Below are 22,246 nucleotides of genomic sequence, written 5' to 3'. Positions count from 1 at the left end.
ATTTTTTTTATTTCAATGTGTCGTCTGTTATTTGTATATATGAAGACTGTCTTAAATAGAAGTGATATTTTTCAAGTAAACCTGAATGTGCAATATAAATATAAATGCTTTGAAAGTCCTAAAAATTACTATCCCTTAATTGAAGTGATTTAAAGCTATAAAGAAAACAATTGAGTTTAGATACATTTATTTAATCTTTTGAAATTAAGTGCTGATAACCAACAGACCCTTAATACCTATTTTAAATGTTTTATTTTCAGTGTATTATGTTCACTTTTATCGTTTAAAAATGTGTAAATGAAGGTGACTTAAATACCAGTTACATATAACTAAAGATTAGTTGCTGTTGTCTTACTTAATCTTTTTGTTGTTGTTGGGTGCTGTCCCTACACTCTTCAGCTCAAGTGACTCACAGTGCCACTTCTGGTTTTCTAGTGGTTTATTGGAGATAAAAGTCTCACAGACTTTCCTTCCCAGGCTGGCTTTGAACTGTGATCCTCAGTTGATCTTTTTCTTTAAACTTGTTTCTAAAATTGGGTGTGCATGAGGAAAACAGACATGTAGACTTGGTGGCTAATAGGTGAGATATTCCATCATTTAGCAAAGAGATTATTGTATAATCAGTGGATATTTCAAGCTACTCTGATGGTAACCTTATAGATTCCTTCTTCCAGATTCCCCTGCTCTATAAATTCTATTAACATTTTGGACTTTTCCTATATGAAATAGTGCAAATTACCAAATTGACTTAAAAATACTTAAAATGTATTATGGGAATGAAAATTTCTATAACTTCTATAAAATGTATTTACCTTATGAAGGCAAATCACTGATCTTTTAGAAGACCTGAAGAGAGTGGAAACCCAAGGGAAAGCTTCATGTGAAGGAATTCTTAGAAAACTTAACTCACTTGAATATGAAAATGAAACTCTGGATCTTGAGAATACAAAATTAAAGGTATTGTGTATGTCTGTGTGTCCATTGCTTGATGACAACTTATATAATTTAGAAATAGATAAAGAAATAGCATGTTAGAATAATGTTCTATGTCAGTTTTGTTAATGTTTCTTAACAAATAATAGTATTATACAAATATAACATGTCTATAATGTATTTATACATGTATGGATTTATCTACACACTTATGTATATTTAATGTATGTAGTTATTTACATAGATGCATCTTTAAATTGTATTTAGCAGTATAAAATGAAGCTTATGAAATTGAGTAACAATCTCAACTTAAATTATTTACTCTAATTTTAGCAGTTAAGTGAATCATTCAAAATTACCTTAACTTCAACTTATAAAAGTATTGTTAGGTGTCATGGTTGCCGTAGGATATAACCTCAGGCAAGGTCTGTTTGAAACTAGAAAGTGTGTTCTTGGCTGCATCATAACTAGAAAGAATTTTTCAACCAAGACAAATCAAAGGGGTGATTTGCTTGTATGTGTACAAGAGAAAAAATGGGAAAGAAGTTTTTAGACTTTCTGAGATAAAAGATACTTAAGTTCTCTGTTACCCAGAATTGTGCATAGTCAAGATGACACTTGACTAAAGATGATGACACCATTTCTAGTTCAAAATACTACTTTTGTAGGACAGAAAACAGAATCATGGGAAGTGGAGGTGTAGTTCAAGTGTTAAGAGTACCACCTTTAACAACAAAAACAGGTAAGAGAGCAAGACCTTGAGTTCAAGCCCCAGTACTAGCACACACACAAAAGTCTTTAGCAGGGCACTGGTGACTTTACACCTATAATTCTACCTGTCCAAGAGATCTGATATTGTGGCTAAAAGTCTCAAAAGGAAAGGCTATGAGAATCTTATCTTCAGTTTACCAGAAAAAAGTCAGAAGTGGAGCTGTGGTTCAAGTGTTAAAGTGTTAGCTTTGAGCAAAAGGACAGTTCAAGCCTCATTATTAGCACACATACACTTAAGAAAAAAAGAAAGAAAACTATGAATTAGCTGATATGCAATGATAAATTAAAATATTAGCATGTTATCAATAACATATAGTACATTTTAGAGAAACTTTTAAGCAAATGTGACTTTTTTATGTTTAGTTTTACTACAGCATTCATAATTACTTAAAAGGTTATTGTAGTTGTATGGTACTTGAGATACATCTTTTTTTTTTTTTTGTCGGTTGTGGGGCTTGAACTCTGGGCCTGAGCGCTGTCCCTCAGCTCTTCAGCTCAAGGCTAGTGCTCTACCACTTGAGCTACAGTGCCACTTCTGGTTTTCTGGTGGTTTATTGGATATAAGAGTTTAACAGACTTTCTTGCCTGGGCTGGCTTTGAACCGTGATCCTCAGATCTCAGCCTCCTGAGTAGCAAGGATTAAGTGTTAAGACCTTATTATACTTTAACGAGTGTTTTTATTTGCTTGTATGTTTTGTTTTTGCTTTATAATTGTACTTATTTCTTCCTTTGGAAAATTATTGACCATTATGTAGATGTTATGGAAAAGTTACAATGGATGGTTTTTCATGACTCCATTTACATGAAAAAATATAAATAAATTATTACATAAAATGATTTTAACTAGAAATGATGGTGGTGTAGGCTTTAAATTTCAAAATAGTTGTTTTATTTTATTATATAGGTGATATATAGAGGGGTTGTAGTTACATAGGTAAAGTAATAAGTACATTTCTTTTTGAGCAGTGTTACCCTCTCCCACGTTTTCTCCCACTTTCCTTCCTCTCCCCCACTTTCCTTCCCCCTTCTCTTCCTCCCTCCTCTCCAAAGTTGTAAAGTTAATTTCCAACATAGTGTTTAGTATTACTGTTGTATTGGTTCACTCTTTGTCCCACTGTTTCTGTGATTCCCCTTCCCTACCCCAGGTCAGATAAAATTATAGAAGACAAAGGGTACCAAAATCAGAAACAGAGACCAAAGAAATAAACCAGAAGAGAAAATAAAAAGAAGATAAAAGAAACAACTGCAAACATTATATTCTTAAAAAAAAAAAGAAAGAAAAAAACAACCACAAAAAACTCTCATTTCCATATTGTGGGGATCATTATGATTACTGTCATTTTATGTGGTCATTTATACATATGTACACAATAGTTGTTGTGAATGTCTGCTAGGACTATCCTAGGCATATACTAATTATTACAAATGAGGAAAACCATTTAGCCTTTGTTTCTTTGAGTCTTCACTTGATATGATTTTTTTCAAGTCTTTCCGTTTCCTTACCAATTGGGCAATGTCATTCTTTCTGTTGGAAGCATAGAATTTCACTGTGTTATTTACCACATTTTCTTGATCCATTCATCTACCGAGGGGTATCTGGGTTGATTCCAAATCTAGCCATGGTAAATAATGCTGCGCATAATTGTGCCAGTAGTCTTACTGTGGCCTTGTTTGTGATTGTTTGGGTAAATGCCAGGAGTGGGATTATTGCATCATTGAGGAACTCTACGTTTAGTCTTTTGAGGAGCCTTCCAATGTGGTTGAACCAGTTTACTTTCCCAGCAACAGTATAGTTGTGTTTCCTTTAGGCCACATCCCTACCAGCTCTGTTATTATTTGTTTTCTTAATAATGGCTGTTCTTATTGGGGTGAAGAAGAATCTCAATGTAGTTTGAATTTATATTGCTTGTATGGCCAGAGATTGAACATTTCATGTGTTTATTGGTTATTCTTAGTTCCTCTCTAGAGAAGTCTCTTTTTAGTTCTTTAGCCAACTTATTAATGGGGTTGTTGTTTCTTTGAGGATTTGTTTTTGGAAGGTTTCATTTTTTGAGCTCTAAGTATATTTTAGATATGAGGCCTCTGTCTGTTGTATAGCTAGTGATGATCTCCAATCTGTGTGTTTTCTATTTATCTTGCTAGCTAGTTCTTTGCTATGCAGAAGCTCTGCAGTTTAATACATTTCAATTTATCCAGCCTTTCTTTGATTTGTTGTGTTTCTGAATCTTTAGTAAGTTCCGACCTGTATCAAGGAGCCCTACTGTTTCCCCTATCCCTTCCTGTAAAATTCACTTGAGGTAAGAGCAGATTTGGAGTTGATTCTGGTGCAGGGTGATATATAAGGATCTAACTTCAATTTTCTACATGTGTATAGACAATTCTGCCAGCACTATTTGTTGAAGAGGCTGTCTTTCTTCCATCTGGTTATTTTGCCTCCTTTATCAAAGATCAGGTGGCCATACGTCTATGGGATCATTTCTGGATCTTCAATTCTATCCTATTGGTCCTTAGATCTGTTCATGTGCCAGTACCAAGCTGTTTTTATAACTATGGCTTTTTAATAAAGTTTGTAGTTTGTTATTAGTATTCCTCCAGCACTGTTCTTCCTGATAATTTGGGGTCTTTTATTATTCCATATGGATTTTGGGATTGCTTCTTTTTCATTAAAGAATGTTGTTGGGATGTTGAGGATATTTGGCAGTATTGCCATTTTCACATTGTTAATCCTCCTAATCCAGGAGCATGAGAGGTTTTTACACTTCCTTAAAAAATCAGCTTTAATTTTCTTTTTCAGTTTTTTTTTTTTACAGTTTCCTGCATGGTTTATCTTCCCAGTCATTGTCCACAGGACTCTGGGAAGCTGTAGGAATATGCGGGCGCAGACACAAAGCCTGGCTTCATATCCAACATTGTGGAAAGGGACTATACATCACTGGGCAGAGCCCTATGCTCCCCTAGGCCACGAGGACAGAGCCCGGGGAGAGTGACCTACCAGGGTGTCTGTGTTGGATCTTTTTCAGATTTTTAAAGTTTTCATCGTGAGGTCCTTTAAGTCTTTGCTTAAGTTAATTCCTCAGTATTTTTCTTTGAGGCTCATAATTTTTATTTTAAGATTATTCCCAGAAGGAAATTAGAGATGCCTCCAAATCTCTTGTACTTTTTACTAACCTTTTCTTCTCTGCATCTCAACATCATATACTACAGAGAAGATTTTATTTATTACAGACTTGGACATATTAGTTTCCGGTGCCCAATCTATTTTTTAAGTACGGATCTGTCTTTGAGGGAGGTGTATAACATTATACAGTACACAGTAATTAAAGATTGCTTATTATGGGCTGGGAAGGTGGCTCAGTGGTAGAGTGCTTGCCTTGTATGCCGGAGGCCCTGGGTTTGATTCCTCAGCACCACATAAGCAAAAAGAAAAAAACCAGAAGTGGCGCTGTGGCTCAAGTGGTAGAGCGCTAGCCTTGAGCTGAAGAGCTGAGGGACAGCGCCCAGGCCCAGAGTTCAGGCCCCACAACCGGACCCCCCCCCCAAAAAAAAAAAGATTGCTTATTATGATAAACAGCAGATTGCCCACACTGGAAAACAAAATCCTTTCTATCTGTTGGTTTATAAAGTTGGTAACCTTTCTTAGCGTGGACAGTTTGGAGACCTTTCAGTTCCTGACTTTAAATCAGTGAGTAAAGTCCGGCTCCTGCGGCTCAAGCCCAGTTTGTTCCACATGGAGAGACTTGATGAGTTCGAAGTGGAAGACTTGAAAATCATAGTCCTGTTGCTTGTAGTCATTTAGGAATGAGTGGAGGAAATGGGAGGGATCTGAGTGATATATATGACATGTGTAGCAAGATCCTGCCTCTCCGTGGCACTTATATTTTGGTATTATTATTTTGTCTAAATATTTGATCAGTAGAGATTTTTTTTTTAAATCATAGGAAGAAAATCACTGCTTTCCTTAGTTGTTTTGTTTTGTTTTACCCATAATATTTAAGATTAGCCTTTTTTTCTAGGTAATTTTATAAATTCATTGTAATTCAGCCAATATTAATTTCTGGGGTTTTCTTTTTAAAAGAAATCTAAGCAGGGCTTTTAGTGGCTCACACCTATAATCTTAGCTACTGAGGAGACTGAAATCTGAAGATCAAAGCTAGCCTGGGCAGGAAAGTCCCTAATACTCTTTATCTCTAGTTAACCACCAAAACGCTGGGAGTGGAACTGTGGCTCAAGTGATAGAGTGCTAGCCTTGAGCACAGAAGCTCAGGACAGTGCCCAGGCCCTGAGTTCAACACCCAGGACTGGCACCCCCCCCACACAAAAAAAAAGCCCCAAAAGAAATCTATTTATTCATTGTACATGTGCTTCTAAGTCTTTTTGTCCATAGGCTAGTATTGTCTTTTGAGGGAAGAATCTATCTAACTAAGTGGAACAGCCAGGATTATAATTTGCATATAGGAAGGAAACAATACTAGATACAATCATGTTTGGAGTTTATAATTACAAACTTGGTTTCCCATTTTTTTAATTATGTAAACTTTGCTAGAATGTGGTAGACATTTCCAGGAAACAAAATAATTGACTACTCTAGGGAACTGTCTTTGATGTTTCAGTGAGTTTTCTACTAGTTAAGAGGCAGCTTTATGAATATAATAAAAACCCCAATCAAGTAGAACTATATGTTTATTATTTAAGCAAACTCTAAAGTTGGTATATATTCAGAGCAGAGAGGTTATCTGCTAACTTAGCCTCTTAGCTCTGTGTCTGCCCTTGCTTATCCTCAAAATCTAGATGGCTGCTGGAGTTTCAAGCTATTATAGCCAAATTTGAAACAGAATAGAGGGGGAAAAAGAAATATTATGCCCTCCTTTTTCATCTCCTTCCCATTAAAGAAACTTTTACTTGTTTATACACATGACCTATGTAGCTGAAAGGAATGCTAGGGAATGTAATATATATATATATATATATATGGAGTTATTGTAAGCTCTAACAAATAGGAAAGTTCATTATTTTCTGTATGGTTCTATAATTTCCTGCATAGATTCCTATAATTTTCCTATTTCATTGCACTTAAGAATTTCCTTTTGTTAGTGTTTAAATTCTTTCATTCCTTACCTTAACATAGTGTTGAAGGGAATGTAAACTTGTTCAACAATTCTAGCATTTGGAGATTCTGGAGTTGGGAGATGCCTTAAAAAATTAAACATTTACATTGTTCAAAAAGAAATATACTGTTTATCTGATTTATTTAACCATAACCCTTCTGTACATCACCTTTATAATAGCAATAAATAAAAAAGTTAAACATAGGATTATTCTGTGATCCAGCAATACTACATCTGGGCATTTATCCAAAAGATAAATCAGGGTACAGTAAAGCCACTTGCTCAACTCTGTTCATTGCTGCACTATTAACCATTGTGTATGCCCTTCAGTGGACAAATAGATAAAGAATACACAATGGAATTTTACTCATCCTTTTTTTTTGGTCGGTCTTGGGGCTTGAACTCTGGGCTTGGGTGCTGTCCCTCAGTTCTTCAGCTCAAGGCCAGCGCTCTACCGCTTGAGCCACAGTGCCACTTCCAGTTTTCTAGTGGTTTATTGGAGATAAGAGTTTCAGGGACTTTCCTGCCTTGGCTGGCTTTGAACTGCGATCCTCAGATCTCAGCCTCCTGAGTAGCTAGAATTACAGGCGTGAGCCTCCGGCACCCGGCTTACTCATCCTTTAGGAAGGACCTGGAAAAAATTATGTTAAGTGAAATAAGTCAGGCCTCAGAGAGACAAGGAACACAGATGAGAGAAATCATCTGTGGAAACTAGATCTAAAATCTAATTTATAAATGTACAATTAAATACACTCAGGTCATATGCAAGTGTATACAAAATCAGTTACATAAGCATGTTATATGGAAGGGAGAATTCAAATTGTATAATTTCTTAAAAATTAACAGTCCAACACAATGAATATTAGGAAACTGATACTTGAAAGGTGTTAGGGGAGGTCTAGAGGAGGGGAGTAAACAAATGAAGAGGAATGAGGGTAGAATGTAGATATTCAATATATATATATATATATTCAATGTATATCTTAATGAAATTAAAGAAATGGAGAATGAGGAGTTGTGTTAGGAGGAATGGGAGAAAATGATGAAAGGAATGACATCAATCAAGACACATTATACTCATAAACTGATTTGTTGAATGTTAGCACTTTTGAACAACTACTTAGAGATAATTAAACTAACCAAATATATAAGAATTTATATTCCTTTAAATTTAGTTCCAAATGCTTCTTGCTTCCCAAATCATGGACTTTTCTGCCTGGGCTAGCTTTAAACTGTGATCCTCAGAACTAGGATTACCGTCATGAGCCTTTGGAATCTGCCTATTTCTGCCTTTTTTGAGTGATATAGTCATTGTCCTTTGACTTTTGATTAGAACTCTGTAAATATTAAAGGTATTAACTTTACATTTGTCATATTTGTTAAGTGACTGATGACGTATAATGTCATGTATATGTATATACATCTCTTTCTCTATATATACACAGTAGCTTCTGTGGGAATTATAATTATTAACCTCTTGTGATCTAGATAATCTTTTCAGGGATGTTTGTGGAGTTAACATTGTTGAGAGTTAATAATATTTCCCTTTGCAAAAAGCAGTCATGCTTGCTGCCTATAATGAGAAATTTGAGAGTTCCCCACTCTTGGGTTTGCCCTTCTATAATATATCCCACTGCATGTGCAGTTTTCACTTGGCCTTCTTTGTTTTGCTCCATTGGAGATACAACTCAAGAAAATGACACAAATACTAACAGTCTTGATATTCTCATTGCTGAAATAAAGTCTTCAGTCTCTAAGGACTTGTTTTCTGTTAACATCCAGGAAATCAGTAGCATAACAGACAAACTTACATGAAGGGTAAAATCTCAGACTCTTATAATTCTTGCATCTTTTTAATTTTTTTAAATAAAAAATTAATTTATGTTTTGCCAGTCCTGGGGCTTGAACTCTGGGTTTAGACATTGTCTCTGAGCTTCTTTGTGTTCAAGGCTAGTGTTCTACCACTTGAGCCATGGTGCCACTCCTGGGTTTTAAATGGTTAATTGAAGATAAAAGACTCACAGGGACTGTTCTCCCAGGCTGGCATGGAACTGCAATCCTCAGATCTCAGCTTCCTGAGTAGCTAGGATTATAGGCATGAGACACCAGCACCCAACTCTTCTTAAAATTTTTATGAATTGAGTTTTTGCTATTCTAAACTCCATTATAGTTTTACCTAGATATTCTTTGAATGTTTTTAATTTTTTGTTTTGTAAAATATTCAGTCTTTAATACATTTGATACTTCTTCAGCATTAGATTGAGGTAGGTAGAGAATCAATTTTTATTATCAGTTCACTACTTTCCAAATTTCTGAATTTTATATGGTAGTTGTATGTTGCCCAAACCAAATATTGTTAAACTTGTTGGTAAATTTTTGTAATTAAGAATAGTTTTATAATAGTTTTTATGCTGTTTTATAATAGGTTATAATAGTTTCATAAGTAACAGTTTTCAAATGACTTATAAAATCATCTATATATTCCTGTCTAGACTTCACTTGCTGCTTTGAAGGATGAAGTTGTTTCTGTTGAAAATGAACTCATAGAATTGCAAGAAGTAGAAAAACAACAGAAAGACCTGATTGAAGTATATAAAACTCAGGTGACCACTGCATCTATGTTAATGTTTGTTAAACTTTGTAGATAATTTAAAACATTTTATTTGTGAACTTAATAAGCAGAACTTAGGAGATTGTTTACTATTTTATAATAGATACAGTATGTTCCAACCATTTCTTAGGGTTCAAGTACCATTGTAGTACTGCCAATTCCTGATTCCAATACTGCTTGTAGGTGAAATGGCTATTCCTAAAGGTATATTTAATATTAGTTGTATAGATGTAATACAGCTCCTTTGTTTATCTTGGTTTATGTATTTGTTGTTACTTAGTGATACTGATTTACAATATGACTACCTTTTAGCATCACTAAACCCCAGAACTCCCCTTCTCCTAGTATAATTAAGATTTTTCATATGAAAGACTTAGAAAAAAACATATGGCAGTATATATGAAAGAGAGACTGTGTCCAGTAGTATTTACATAAAAGCTTTATGTTTTAGAGCTATAATCAAGTCATGAAACACATAGCACTTATGCAAATAGTTGCTTAATGAATAACAAAATAGTAAAGATCTGAATTTTAGTCTGGTGCCAGTGGTGCACCCATAATATTAGCTACTGAGCAAGTTGAGATCTAAGGATCATGGTTCAAAGCCAAGCCAGTCAGGAATAGTCCATGAGATTCTCATCTCCAATTAACTACCAAAAAAAATAAAAAGCCAGAAGTAGCGCTATGGCTCAAGTGGTAGAGCACTAGCCTTGAGCACAAAAGTTCAGAGACACTGCCCGTGACCTGAGTTCAGCATCTAGGACTGGTGCATGTGTGTGTGAGTGCATGCACATACGCACACACAGACACACACACACACACACACACACACGTGTGTGTGAGTGCATGCACATACGCACACACAGACACACAGACACACACAGACACACACACGCACACACGCACACACAGACACACATGCACACACACACACACACACACACACAGGATCTAGATTTTATTGGAACAGGAAGAATCTGAATTAAAAAATAATCCTAGGCCGGGGTTTAACTCGGTAGTAATGTCTTTCCTACTGGATTTGATTCTTAGCACTGCCCTCTAGCCACAAAAATAAAACTAAGAAAAAAAAGAATAGACAAGTATGAAGGGCTTACGTCTGGATGGGTGAGATGGGAAAATGGAATCAAGGCATTTAGTTAGAATATTCTAAATGTGGAGGTAAGGATGGAAGTTGTGGGTAAGTTGATCCTATCATCTCAGTCTTCCACCTGGTGGTTCAGGTTTAATCCCTCAATAAGAATATTATGACTGGTTACCATATTCTAGCTACTGAACTTTGTATAAAGTACTCAGTTTTTGATTATTAGAATGATTGCTGGCCTGGACCAGATAATTACCTGCAAATCTATAGTTTTTAGTGCTTAGTGAAGACTCTAGACATACTAATGGAAGAAAACAGGTGAATCATAGAAGTATTGCAGATTAGAGCATTAAATAATTCCATATTTAAAGAAGGAGTGACAAATATACCGAGGATGTTAAGTATATAGTGACTTATTTAGAGTTTTTATTACATGTTACACTCTTAAAATAATACATGATGATCTAATATATTTTTATTTTTAGGTAGAAAAGTTGCAGGAAGCAGCTGAAATGGTGAAAAGCAGATTTGAAAAATTGCTAAAGGAAAATAGCCTAATAACAAAAAACAAAAATAAAAAAATAGAGAAGGTAAGTTTGAAATTGAATAAAATAACCTTACATATACATAGATATAGTCACTTGATGAATATCAAATTCTTTCACTTTATTTTCTCTAGTTTATTCTCAACTTCTGGAGGACTTATTTTCCCCTAAATAAATAATGTTTCTTCCAGGCTTGAAATGTTTTTATGAATGAATGTTTCTTCACTTTTTCCTTAGTATTTGAAAACTAGCACAAAGGTATAATTTTGTTGATATAGGGGCAGATATAAACTAATACAGTTATTTATTACTGAGATTCATCAGCCACAAAATGCAAACTAATTGCACCTTTTTTTCTGTCTATAAATCTTGTGTCTAAAAAAATATGTTAGTATTCTCTGCTAAATGCATTTTTGGAAGGAAAATAAAATCTCTTAAAAAAAAAAAAGAACTATCATTTCCTTCTCTTCACCATGTTGCAACCGAATGAGGAGAAGAAGGCCAGTGCTGGCAATGATGATGTTTTTATGAATATTTCTGAGTTTTTAAATGAAACTGCATTCCTTTTTGGATTTGGTTTGGGGAGGGAAGTGATCGGATGCTGACTCTTGGCTAAAGAGGTCATTCAGTGTCAGTGGTCAGTTCCATCTGAGGGTAATGCAGCTACTATCTCTGGATTATTTCCTTATGTATGATTGAGAAGTCAGAGTGAGGCTTCTCTGCGAAGAAAAGGTCAGCCAGGGTGGCACACTGGCACTGAAATATGAATAGATTAAATGGAGAACAGATCATCAAATATGCAACTTACTGTTTTCCTAGAATTACTTTTTACCTATTTTTAGCAGACCAGAGAAGATACCATTTCTTGTCTTTTGGTCTCTTTTTTCTCATCAAGCATTCACATGGAAAAGTCTCCTTTTCTGCTAGACAGCACTATAAATAAAGTTCTATTTGAGCAAAAGGAAAGATTTCTTTTTATGATCTGAGGAGAATCCAGAGTTTTAGAAGCCTATTTTAAAAACTTGTTGTAAAAGCAGAAAGGGGAAAAAAAACTTTTTTTCTAGCTACTATGAGGTTACTGGTCTGTAAGCAAAGGTGTGTGTGTGTGTGTGTGTGTGTGTGTGTGTGTGGTGTGTGTGTATATATACACACATATATGTGTGTATATATACATCTATATTTGTGTGCATGTGTGTGTAAAATTCTTTTTCCTTTTAAATTTTTTTTTTTGTGTGTGGTTGTGGGTCTTGAACTTGGCCTAGGCACTGTCCCTCAGCTCTTCAGCTCAAGGCTAGCGCTCTACCACTTGAGCTACAGTTCCACTTCTAGTTTTCTGAGTGGTTTATTAGTCTGGCTTTGAACCGAGATCCTCAGATCTCAGTCTCCTGAGTAGTTAGGATTACAGGTAAGAGGCACTGACATCTGGCTTAAATATTTTAAAAAATTAGCACTACAGCCACTTTTTAAGGCTGTTTTATGTCATGTATCCACCAAAATGGTACATTGAGAAATTGCACAAGGGGATTAATGTAAACAAAATTAGAGACTTTTTTTTATCACAATAGTGTGAGAGCTGGATATCAGCTCTTTGAAATAGTATACCTCAAACCCCACTGATTTGGGCCAAGACAGCTCTAAATTTAGTTAAATAGCTAAGTTCTAAGATTCTAAGATTGACTGAAGATAACAGTGTCTTAGAGCTGTTGGTAGGCAGTAGAAACAAGTATGCCAAATTTTTTTAAATAATATCTGTGCTTGCATAAATTAAAAAAAAAGCTTTCCCAAGTAGCTTAAACATCCTCTCTGTGAGCTAATACTTCCATGTTTAATTTGCTGGATAAACTTCTGAAAATTAGTTAAGTACTTATCCAGCTAAATCTCAATTAATATTCATTCGTATTTGTTTGGTTAAATACTATTGCTTAAAATCACTCTGCCTAAAATATTTACTATATAACAACATATCTAATATTTAAGAGAGTAAGAATATCCCTGCCGAATGTGTGACCTTGCACTTTTTCCTTTAATGTCACAATTCAGATGAGAGGCCAGATGGAGTCTCATCTGAAGGAGGTAGACAGTGTCCGCGATTCGTTGATGTCAGCTGAACGGAGGCTTCAGGAGTGTCAGGAGAGTCTGCGGTGCTGCAAGGAGAAATGTGCAAACCAGGCTCAAACCATTAGGGAGCTTCAGGGCCAGGTGTCCTGTGGTTGTTCTGAGATTTGCAATATGTGTGAAAGGAATGCTTGGAGTCCTTTCACCATTTGAGGGCATTCATGTCAGGGATTCAGGTTTTGTTTTTGTTTTTTTTTTTGATTCCCATGTACATAATTGATGAAACAATATTTTAATATGGATAGAGTAATACTGTTTTGCAGACTATTCTTTTAGTGTCTAATGGTGACAAATTAATAATTAAGCCTGCTAATTTATGAGTTAGAGGCATGGCTCTAGGATTGAATGCCTGTCTAGCAACCATAAAACTTGAATTCTAATAGTACTAAAAAGAATTGCTAATTTATGTTTTTCTTGTAAACCTTTATTTTGACAATGGAGGACATAGTATAATAAATGAGAGAAAAGGAACAAAGCTGTGGTTACATGTATGTTTCTAGATGTCAGGATAAAGTAGATTATTATAATTTATCAAAATACACGTCAGTTTTTTGATAAATTATTATAACTAACAAAAATTAGAATGTATTTTAATTAAAATTGTGCACCAAATTTTTGGAGGTTATTGTCTGTCTTTTTTTCCAGTATGTCCTTTTTATAACCCATCAGAATAAGGACCAGGTATATTCAGCTGGTCATCACACAACCATACCTAGCTTAATGCCTACCACAGAGAAAGCACTCAGTGATTTCAGATGAATTAGTTTTCTCTCAAAGCATATCTGAGGAAGATGGCTAATCTTTTTCACTACTTGTGAGACATTTTTAGTAAGCATTTACTTTCTGTCTTCCATATATAATCTGGATTTTCATTTTGAAATACAGCCTGTTGTTTTTTTAAAAACATGCAGTCTTTTGTAAATTTAAATTTCTGAGAAGATACTTTTCTAGGAAATTATCAGATTATATATTTTAACCTAAGTTACTAGTTGAAATTACAAGAATTATTATTAATGCTTCTTTATTATTATTAACGCTTCTGCCGTTGAAGCAATGGGAAGAAAATTCTATCTTGCATAGGCTTTGTGTTATTTGTTATTTGTGTTATTAGTTTACTTCTCAATAATATTTTTACCTATAGTTACAACTTCATATATAGTCAAATATCAATCATTATTATTATTTTGATGGTACTAGAGGTCTCAGGGTCTTGAGCTTGCCAGACAAGTGTCTAACACTTGAGCCTTGCCCCAAACCCTTTTTGTTTTAGTTATTTTTCAGATAGAGTTATGTGCTTTTTGCCCAGGTCAGCTTTGGACTGTGATCCTGCTATCTATACTTCCTGTATAGCTGGAATTACAGGCAAATGCTATCATACCCAGCTTGTTTTTAGAAATAGGGTCTCACCACTTTTTTTTTAGGCTGTCCTCAAACTGATGCTCCTATCTTCACCTCCTAAGTAGCTGAGTTTACAGTCATGAGCCACTATACCAAACATCAATTTATATATATATATATATATATTATTATTATTATTTTTGGGGTCCGGTCGTGGGGCCTGAACTCTGGGCCTGGGCGCTGTCCCTCAGCTCTTCAGCTCAAGGCTAGTGCTCTACCACTTGAGTCACAGCACCACTTCTGGCTTTTTTCTTTTTACTTATGTGGTGCTGAGGAATCGAATCCAGGGCCTCAGGCATGCAAGGCAAGCGCTCTACAACTGAGCCACCTTCTCAGCCCCTCAATTAATATATTTTAAATGAAACATAAAACCATAAAAAACTGTAGATTAATGTTATTTAAAAAATTTATATTATAACTGAATATCCCTTTTCCATAAAATATTGTTCCAAAAATTATTTTAAAGTCAGGAAAAGTTTATTATGCTGCTAATATGGCTTGAACTCGGGGCCTGAACATTCTCCCTTAGATTTTTTTTTGCTCAAGGCTGGCACTCTACCACTTGGAACTCAGCTCTACTTCTGGCTTTTTAGTGGCTAATTGGAACTGAGAGTCTCAGGTACTTTTCTGCCCAAGGCTGAGTTCAGACTTTAGCAACAGAACGTGTATTTTAACAGTGTTAATAGTTCTTGGTGCCTTTTTGTGTAGGAATAATGACTTTCATATCTTCTCATGTCTTGTGCTTATTCTGACAATAAAATATCCAAATCATTCTCAAAACTTTTTATAAAGAAAATAACCAAGAAAATATTTTTTTTTTTAGTTTGATGGAAGTCATAGTCTTCTGACAAAGCTTTCACTTGAGGAAGAGAATTCTCTCATTCAGTTAAAGTGTGAAAACCTTAAACAGTAAGTATTGAATTGACTTAAAATTAGTGTATATTTACCTATAACATTGTAGCTTTAAAATATATATTTACTGTAAAAAGGAAATTAGAACAGATGGATGCAGAGAATAAAGATCTTGAAAAGAAGCTAGCAGACCAAGAAGAATGTCTTAAGCACAGCAATCTGAAGCTTAAAGAGAAGTCGGCAGAATATACAGCACTGGCCAGGCAGCTGGAAGCTGCTTTAGAAGAAGGAAGACTAAAGGTACAGATGGCCTTTTTTTAGAAACTTCTTAATTAGTTTGCCAAGGGGTTGTTTATTTAAACAAATCATATCTCCTATGCTAAACCTACAGTTATTGTTCTTATTCTGCTGACAGGGTAAAGGGAATAGTTACATTTTTGTTCTTTACCTAATTTTCCCTTGGAGCATAACAGATGATATTACTGTGCCAGAGTTATTTTACCAGACAATTGATGATGTGGCAGGGTTACAGGCAGAGACAGAAAATGATTTGAAGGTATAACCCTTTCCCCTTCTAAAATATAAAACCAATTTGAGGGTGCAAATAATTAAAAAATTGGCTTCAATTAGGATCTAGTAAGCTGTAAAGCTCAAGGCCTTTTTGACAAATATTTGTTGCATAAATAAATACAAGCAAGAATTCAGTTTCAGTTCAATCTGTGAAGTTAGCATTTAGCATTTAGGCATTCTGCTAGTGCTTGAAAGGCAAAGATGAGAAGGCCTGGCTTCAGTTCACACTACACTCTTAAGTGAGTTAGGTAATAACATGAGAACAAACGAAATGTAAGTGCTATAGTAAGAGGTGGGCTTAAGGGATGCCATGAGTATTTATCTTAACCTGGAGCCTAGGGGAAAGGATTGAGAAAAACCTCATAGAAGAGGAAAATTTATCAAACAGGGTAAAAATCTAATCTTGAAAGAATGAATATAAGGTAGTCTTTGGAATCCAACAGGAACTACATTTGAATTCTGAGTCTGACACATTGTATCCTGATCAAAGACAAGTTACTTCTCTGAACTTCAGTTCTTAATTAGTAATACAGGGATGTTGAATGTCCTTGTAGGATGAGTGATACTGCTCATACTTGTGTCCCTACCAAAATCCAGACTTTGATATTCTACTATTATCTGTCATCTCCATTTAGCATGGTGTGTCAAACTTAGAATGTCTAAAACCACATTCTTAATCTTTCCTTCCAAACTCTCTTCTACCCATTGTCTTCCTCAAACTGATTATGTCTGTCCTGCAAAGCATAAAATTGGGTATCTTTGAAATGTAGCTTTTCTATCACAAGTGTCAGATGTATTTGGATTTTCTTAAACTCTAGATAAACAGTTTAAATTGATCTTAAGAGTGTCATCCCTGACTCCACCCTGTAAGCTCATGCATGTAAATCTTGTCTGTTCAAGAGACTGAGATCTGGAATATCAGGGTTCAAGGCCATCCCAGGCAGAAAAGTTTGCTCTGCTTCATCTCCAAAATAACCAGCAAAAGCAGGGTTGTTTCAAATGGACAGGACAAGCCAAGCAAATCTGAAGCCCTGAGCTCAAACCTTCGTACTACCAAACAACAACAACCTAAATAACAAAATGTACTCCTTGATATGTAATATGTATTTCTTAGCCTTATCATCCTTTGGGAAGAAAATAAGAGGTGACTTTATCATGGATTTAGCTCATGTGGACCTGGAAAATGCTCTCACATTCCTCCCCCAAAGTGGTGAGGGTCCCAGAACTATGCTGGATTATGGGGGAATCTCTAGCTTTTTATCCATTTGAGAAGGGCCATCACTCCCCTTTCATCATTGCCCACATTGAGGGGGTCAGTGCCTGGGCACTGTTGCTTGTCCTCACAGTTTCTTCCCCACAGACAACATCATATCCTACTATTATCTCTCACTCACCATCACCTTTGGTATTTGGGAAGAAGGAGTCTTTGCAAAGTGTTGTACAGTAACAGAACTGAATCTTTGAAGTTAGTTTGGAGGATAGTTCTTCCCACTAGTTCATTGCCTCTACTTGTTGTACCAACTCTTTCTACTCTTTCTTGTGACTCCCGCCCAACATTTTTACAGATAAGTTCCTAGAAGTCTGAATCTGATGAACATGGCTAAGCTAAATGTACTACCACACTGGAAGTGCATGAGTGAAAAGCCAATTTGTGCGTGTTCATGAGTGTGTGTGTGCATGCATGTGCATTTGTGTGGGTATACACTGTGAGCAACATCCCACTCCATTCCAGCCATTTAAATTATAATCAGCATTTAATGAGAATTTTCTAGACATCAGGGTGAATGTAAATACTATCAAAAACAACAAGTGGTCTTAGTACATTTAAAAAATAGGCTGTTGGAACTGAGCAACAGTGGCTCACACCTGCATTCCTAGCTACTCAGGAGGCTTAGATCTGAGGATCACGATTTAAAACCAGCCCACGCAGGAAGTCTGTGAGACTTTTATCTACACTAAACTACTAAAAAAGTCAAAAGTGGAGCTGTGGCTCAAGTGGTCAAACACTAGCCTTGAACAAAAGAAGCCTGGGGACAATGCCCAGGCCCTGTGGTAAGCCCCAGGACCAGCATCAAAAGAATTTATAGGGAAAAGTCCCTAATGACCAAACAGGGAAAATGTACTCAACTCACCATTGCAGGCTAATTTTGCAGGTACTTAGGCTACAAAGATGAGTAGATAAACTTGTACTATTTGTGAGTTTTAAAGCTACAATACACTTTAAATACATTCTAATTAAATTACATTCTAATTAAATTAGCACTCAGTAGCTATTTGGAAATAAAAAGTGCCATTTAACTCTATTGAGTCTTTAAATTACATTGAAAAGAAAATGCATTTATTTTATTCTCTTAATAAAAATTACAGGTTTCTGAAGAAATAGAGAAAATGTCATCTAGAGAGAGGGCTTTACAAATTAAAATACTAGATCTGGAAGCTGAACTTAGGAAGAAAAATCAAGAACAAAACCAACTTGTTTGTAAAATAAACAATGTAAGTATTAGTATGGCTTAATATATTATCATAAAAAACAAATTAGCATTTAACATTCATGTCATGTAGCTTATTAGTTAAAATACAAATTGAAGTAACTCAGAGCTAATACTGGTATATTAAAAATAACACTACAAAATGCAAAAATATAAATGTTAGGCTAATATCAAGGCATTTGTCCTCCTGCCTTTCTGGAAACATCTGTTGCACTGCTCTAAAGTTCATCAGGCCCATTTGTTGCCCATTAGTTTGTATGAGAGCTGCTTAATGAAAGTTATAATCAGCTTACTTTATACTATGAATTTTTCATTTTTAAAAGATGTATTAATTTAAACAATGAGATTTGATATCTGTCTTGAACAATGAATATTATATTTTAGAAAGCTATAGTTTGGCATTGAGTAAACATTCAGTGCTGTCAAATCTGCATATGAGATGAATGCTTTGATCCACTCAGCCATGCAATGAGAATAGTAAATTGGCTGTGTTTAATTAGTTTGCTAATGTTTTTCTCCTGCATATTCATAATAGTCTAGATTGGTCTAGAGTAACTTATGATAGTCTTAAAAACTAGCATTAGTACTGCTTAAATTACTTAATGAGTACCTACTTGATAATGATATAGAAAATAATGTACTTTATTTTTCTGGGAAATGAAGACTTCAGGTTAACTACTATTTTATTTCCAAATGTCTAGAAAATTAAAACTTAAAAGATTCACAAGTTAAATCCCTTTGACAGTACTGTTCAATTTTATTGCTATCAAAAGTTTCATGACAATTTAATCAAATTAAAACATTTATCTTTTTTTTTTTTTTTTGTCAGTGGTGGGGCCTGAACTGTGGGCCTAGGTGCTATCCCTGAGCTCTTCAGCTCGAGGCTAGCGCTCTACCACTTGAGCCACAGACCCACTTCTGGCTTTTTCTGCTTATGGGGTGCTGAGGAATCGAACCAAGCGCCTCATGCATGTGAGACAAGAACTCTATCACCGAGCCACCTTCCCAGCCTATCATTTTTAATTTAATGCAATTTTTAAACTTTTTTTGGAAATACCTTTATCATTAAGTTACTGTTATCATAAAAAGTCTAATATTGTTTTGTGGTATCAAAGCCTTTGGAAAAGTAAGGTAATTAAGATATGATGGATTTTGCCATAAAGTTTCTAGTACTTGGCTGAAGCTACTAAAATTAATAGGCTAAAAATATGAAGCTAAAACTTACCATTTTGTACTAATAAAAATCTGAGCATAGGTTTAAAAATAGCTGCAAAATGAATTTCAGGTTTTTTTACCTTCTATAGGAAAGTTCAGAGGGCAGTTAAGTATTTCATATATATGCTAAAGTTGAATGGAATTATGAGCACGGAGAGCCTGTCTCATAGTTAACTGCATGACTCACCCTGCTAGCCTATTCATATTTTTGGTCCAAGTACTCTTGTGTGTTGGTGGAGTGTTTGTTTATAATGAATATATGATCTCAAAAGTGACATGTGCAGCTTAATCCATGGCAACCCTCCTGAAGCTCAAAGCATCTTTGAAGTCTTAAGTATTGTCTTAAAATCCATTCATATTTTATGGTCTGCCTAATAGTGAAAGTTTGTGTTATTATTTTTCTCTCAAAAAATTGAGTAAAATTAGTACTCTGTAGAGTCATTGTGAACTTTTTTTTTTTTTTTGTCAGTCATGGGGCTTGAACTCTGGGCCTGGGCACTGTCCCTCAGCTCTTCAACTCAAGGCTAGTGCTTGAACCACAGCACCACTTCTGGTTTTCGGGTGGTTTATTGGAGATAAGAGTCTCACAGACTTTCCTGCCCTGGCTTGCTTTTAACCACTATCCTCAGATCTCAGCCCTCCTGAGTATTTAAGATTCCAGGCGTGATCTACCGGTGCCAGGCTTATCACTGTGAACTTTCAGGCAGAAAAAATGGTAGAAAATAGTATGGGAATAAATATGTAATGACAGATATAATGGAAATTAGTCTTAACATTTTAAAATAAAATTGACATTAATTAATCATATTAAATAAGTAATAATTTGGAGCTTAGTAAATGTGTATTAAAAAAACTATCAAAGTAGAGATTAACTATATGTGTTATTTAATTATTAATTTAAAAAAAGGAAAGGAGCTTTAAAATATGTTTATAAGGACAAATAGAATGTAAATATTTCAGAAAATTTTAAATTGTTTTAAAAATTATGTATTCAGTTGTTTCATATATACATTATAACTCATATTCTTTGATTATCTATATTTTTCGTTTTTTTCTTTAGAAAGCACAATATCAGGAAGTGTGTTTGAAAGAAATACAACACAGTCTTGAGAAGACGGAGAATCAAAATGAGAGTATTAAGAACTATTTACAGTTTCTTAAAACTTCTTATGTCACAATGTTTGGATAAATTTTTGAATCTATTTTCTATTTTAGTATGTTTTGATTTGTGTTAGTTCCAATTGAAGATACTTGAAATCTAATTTATTATCTAATTGAAATTGTAAGACACAATAACTGTTTTTTTTTTTTTTTTGCTTAATCATTCTCATTTAACACTTGTTTAATTCCTTTTAAATTATATTGGATTTTAGAATGTTTTTCCCATGTATGAACAGAAATTTGAATGTCTTTGTAAAGTTTGTCTACACCATTCAAATGAATTTGTAGTAAATCTAGGCCAAATATGTGATTTTACATAATGTATATATTTGTTTTATGTTATGGTGCTAAGTAAATATAATAAAATATGCTGAACTTTATTTTTTAATAGATACAATTGCATACATACTTTTTTTTTGGTTCTGGGCCTTGAACAGAGGAGCTTTTTTGCTCAAGGCTAGTGCTCTACCACTTAAGCTACACCTCCATTACTGGTTTTGTGGTGATTAATTAGAGATTAAGACTTTGATGGACTTTACAGCCTGGGCTGGCTTTGAATTGGGATCCTCAGATCTTAGCCACCTGCATAGCTAGAATACAGCATGAGCCACTGGTGCCTGACTTCATACCTACTTTAAAGATACCAAATGTCTCAGTATACTTAATATTGCTTAAAGAACATGCCCAGTTGCCATTATAATTTCTGTTATTTTAAATATAAAATATTAAGTAAAAGCTATTAAATGTCAACTGATGGTGACAGATGAAAACTTCTTGGCATTCACTGTTTCTTTATAAAGGATAGGCATTTAGGGTGCCCTATGAATTCATAACCTTTGGTCATTTTGTTAGTGGTTATCTGGTATTGCAGTGGGTACTTTTAAGTCTTTGAGTTAACTAAAAGATTAAAGGAGAATAACTTTTCCCCTCTCCTAACCAATTTACATGGGACAATCAGAATAAGCGTTTTTACATGCAAAACTTTAAGATAAGGTCTTTGTTATTTGGGATGAAGTACCAGAGAGATCAAGAACTTGTTCCCTTTGGTTATCTCCCTCTGTATGTGCTAAACCAAATACTCTTGAAAGGGGATGCATGTGATTCTCAAGGGATCCAGTGATTGTGACTCCTTTTGGACAATGATTTAAGAGCTGTATATTTAGGGCTGGGAAGGTGGTAGAAAGTGGTAGAATGCTTGCCTCACATGCGTGAGGTCCTGGGTTCAATTCCTCAGCACCACATAAACAGAAAAAGCTGGAAGTGGTGCTGTGGCTCAAGGGCTCTAGCACTAGTCTTGAGCTGAAGAACTCCGGGAGAGCACCCAGGCTCAGAATTCAAGCTCCATGACTGACAAAAAAAAAAAAAAAGCTGTGTATTTA

The 22,246-nt window shown here is 34.9% G+C and overlaps 1 protein-coding gene across 1 annotated transcript in view; it reads left to right on the top strand.

The window, feature by feature from the left end:
- Nucleotides 1-21,247, top strand: part of Odf2l (outer dense fiber of sperm tails 2-like) — a 42,456-nt gene extending 21,209 nt beyond the window's left edge. Inside the window, exons 11-18 of the mRNA XM_013018211.1 lie at nucleotides 822-957; nucleotides 9,302-9,412; nucleotides 11,008-11,112; nucleotides 13,108-13,266; nucleotides 15,404-15,489; nucleotides 15,570-15,732; nucleotides 18,370-18,495; nucleotides 20,767-21,247. Coding sequence (XP_012873665.1) covers nucleotides 822-957; nucleotides 9,302-9,412; nucleotides 11,008-11,112; nucleotides 13,108-13,266; nucleotides 15,404-15,489; nucleotides 15,570-15,732; nucleotides 18,370-18,495; nucleotides 20,767-20,895 — 1,015 coding nt within the window. The 3' untranslated portion in view covers nucleotides 20,896-21,247. The remainder of the gene's footprint in view (nucleotides 1-821; nucleotides 958-9,301; nucleotides 9,413-11,007; nucleotides 11,113-13,107; nucleotides 13,267-15,403; nucleotides 15,490-15,569; nucleotides 15,733-18,369; nucleotides 18,496-20,766) is intronic.
- The last annotated feature ends 999 nt before the right edge of the window (nucleotides 21,248-22,246 follow it).

This window comes from Dipodomys ordii, unplaced genomic scaffold, assembly GCF_000151885.1.
Source record: "Dipodomys ordii isolate 6190 unplaced genomic scaffold, Dord_2.0 Scaffold39, whole genome shotgun sequence".
In the NCBI taxonomy this organism is placed as follows: Eukaryota; Metazoa; Chordata; class Mammalia; order Rodentia; family Heteromyidae; genus Dipodomys; species Dipodomys ordii.
The sequence above is the reverse complement of the archived record's forward strand: the minus strand, read 5'-3'. Positions and strand labels throughout refer to the sequence as shown.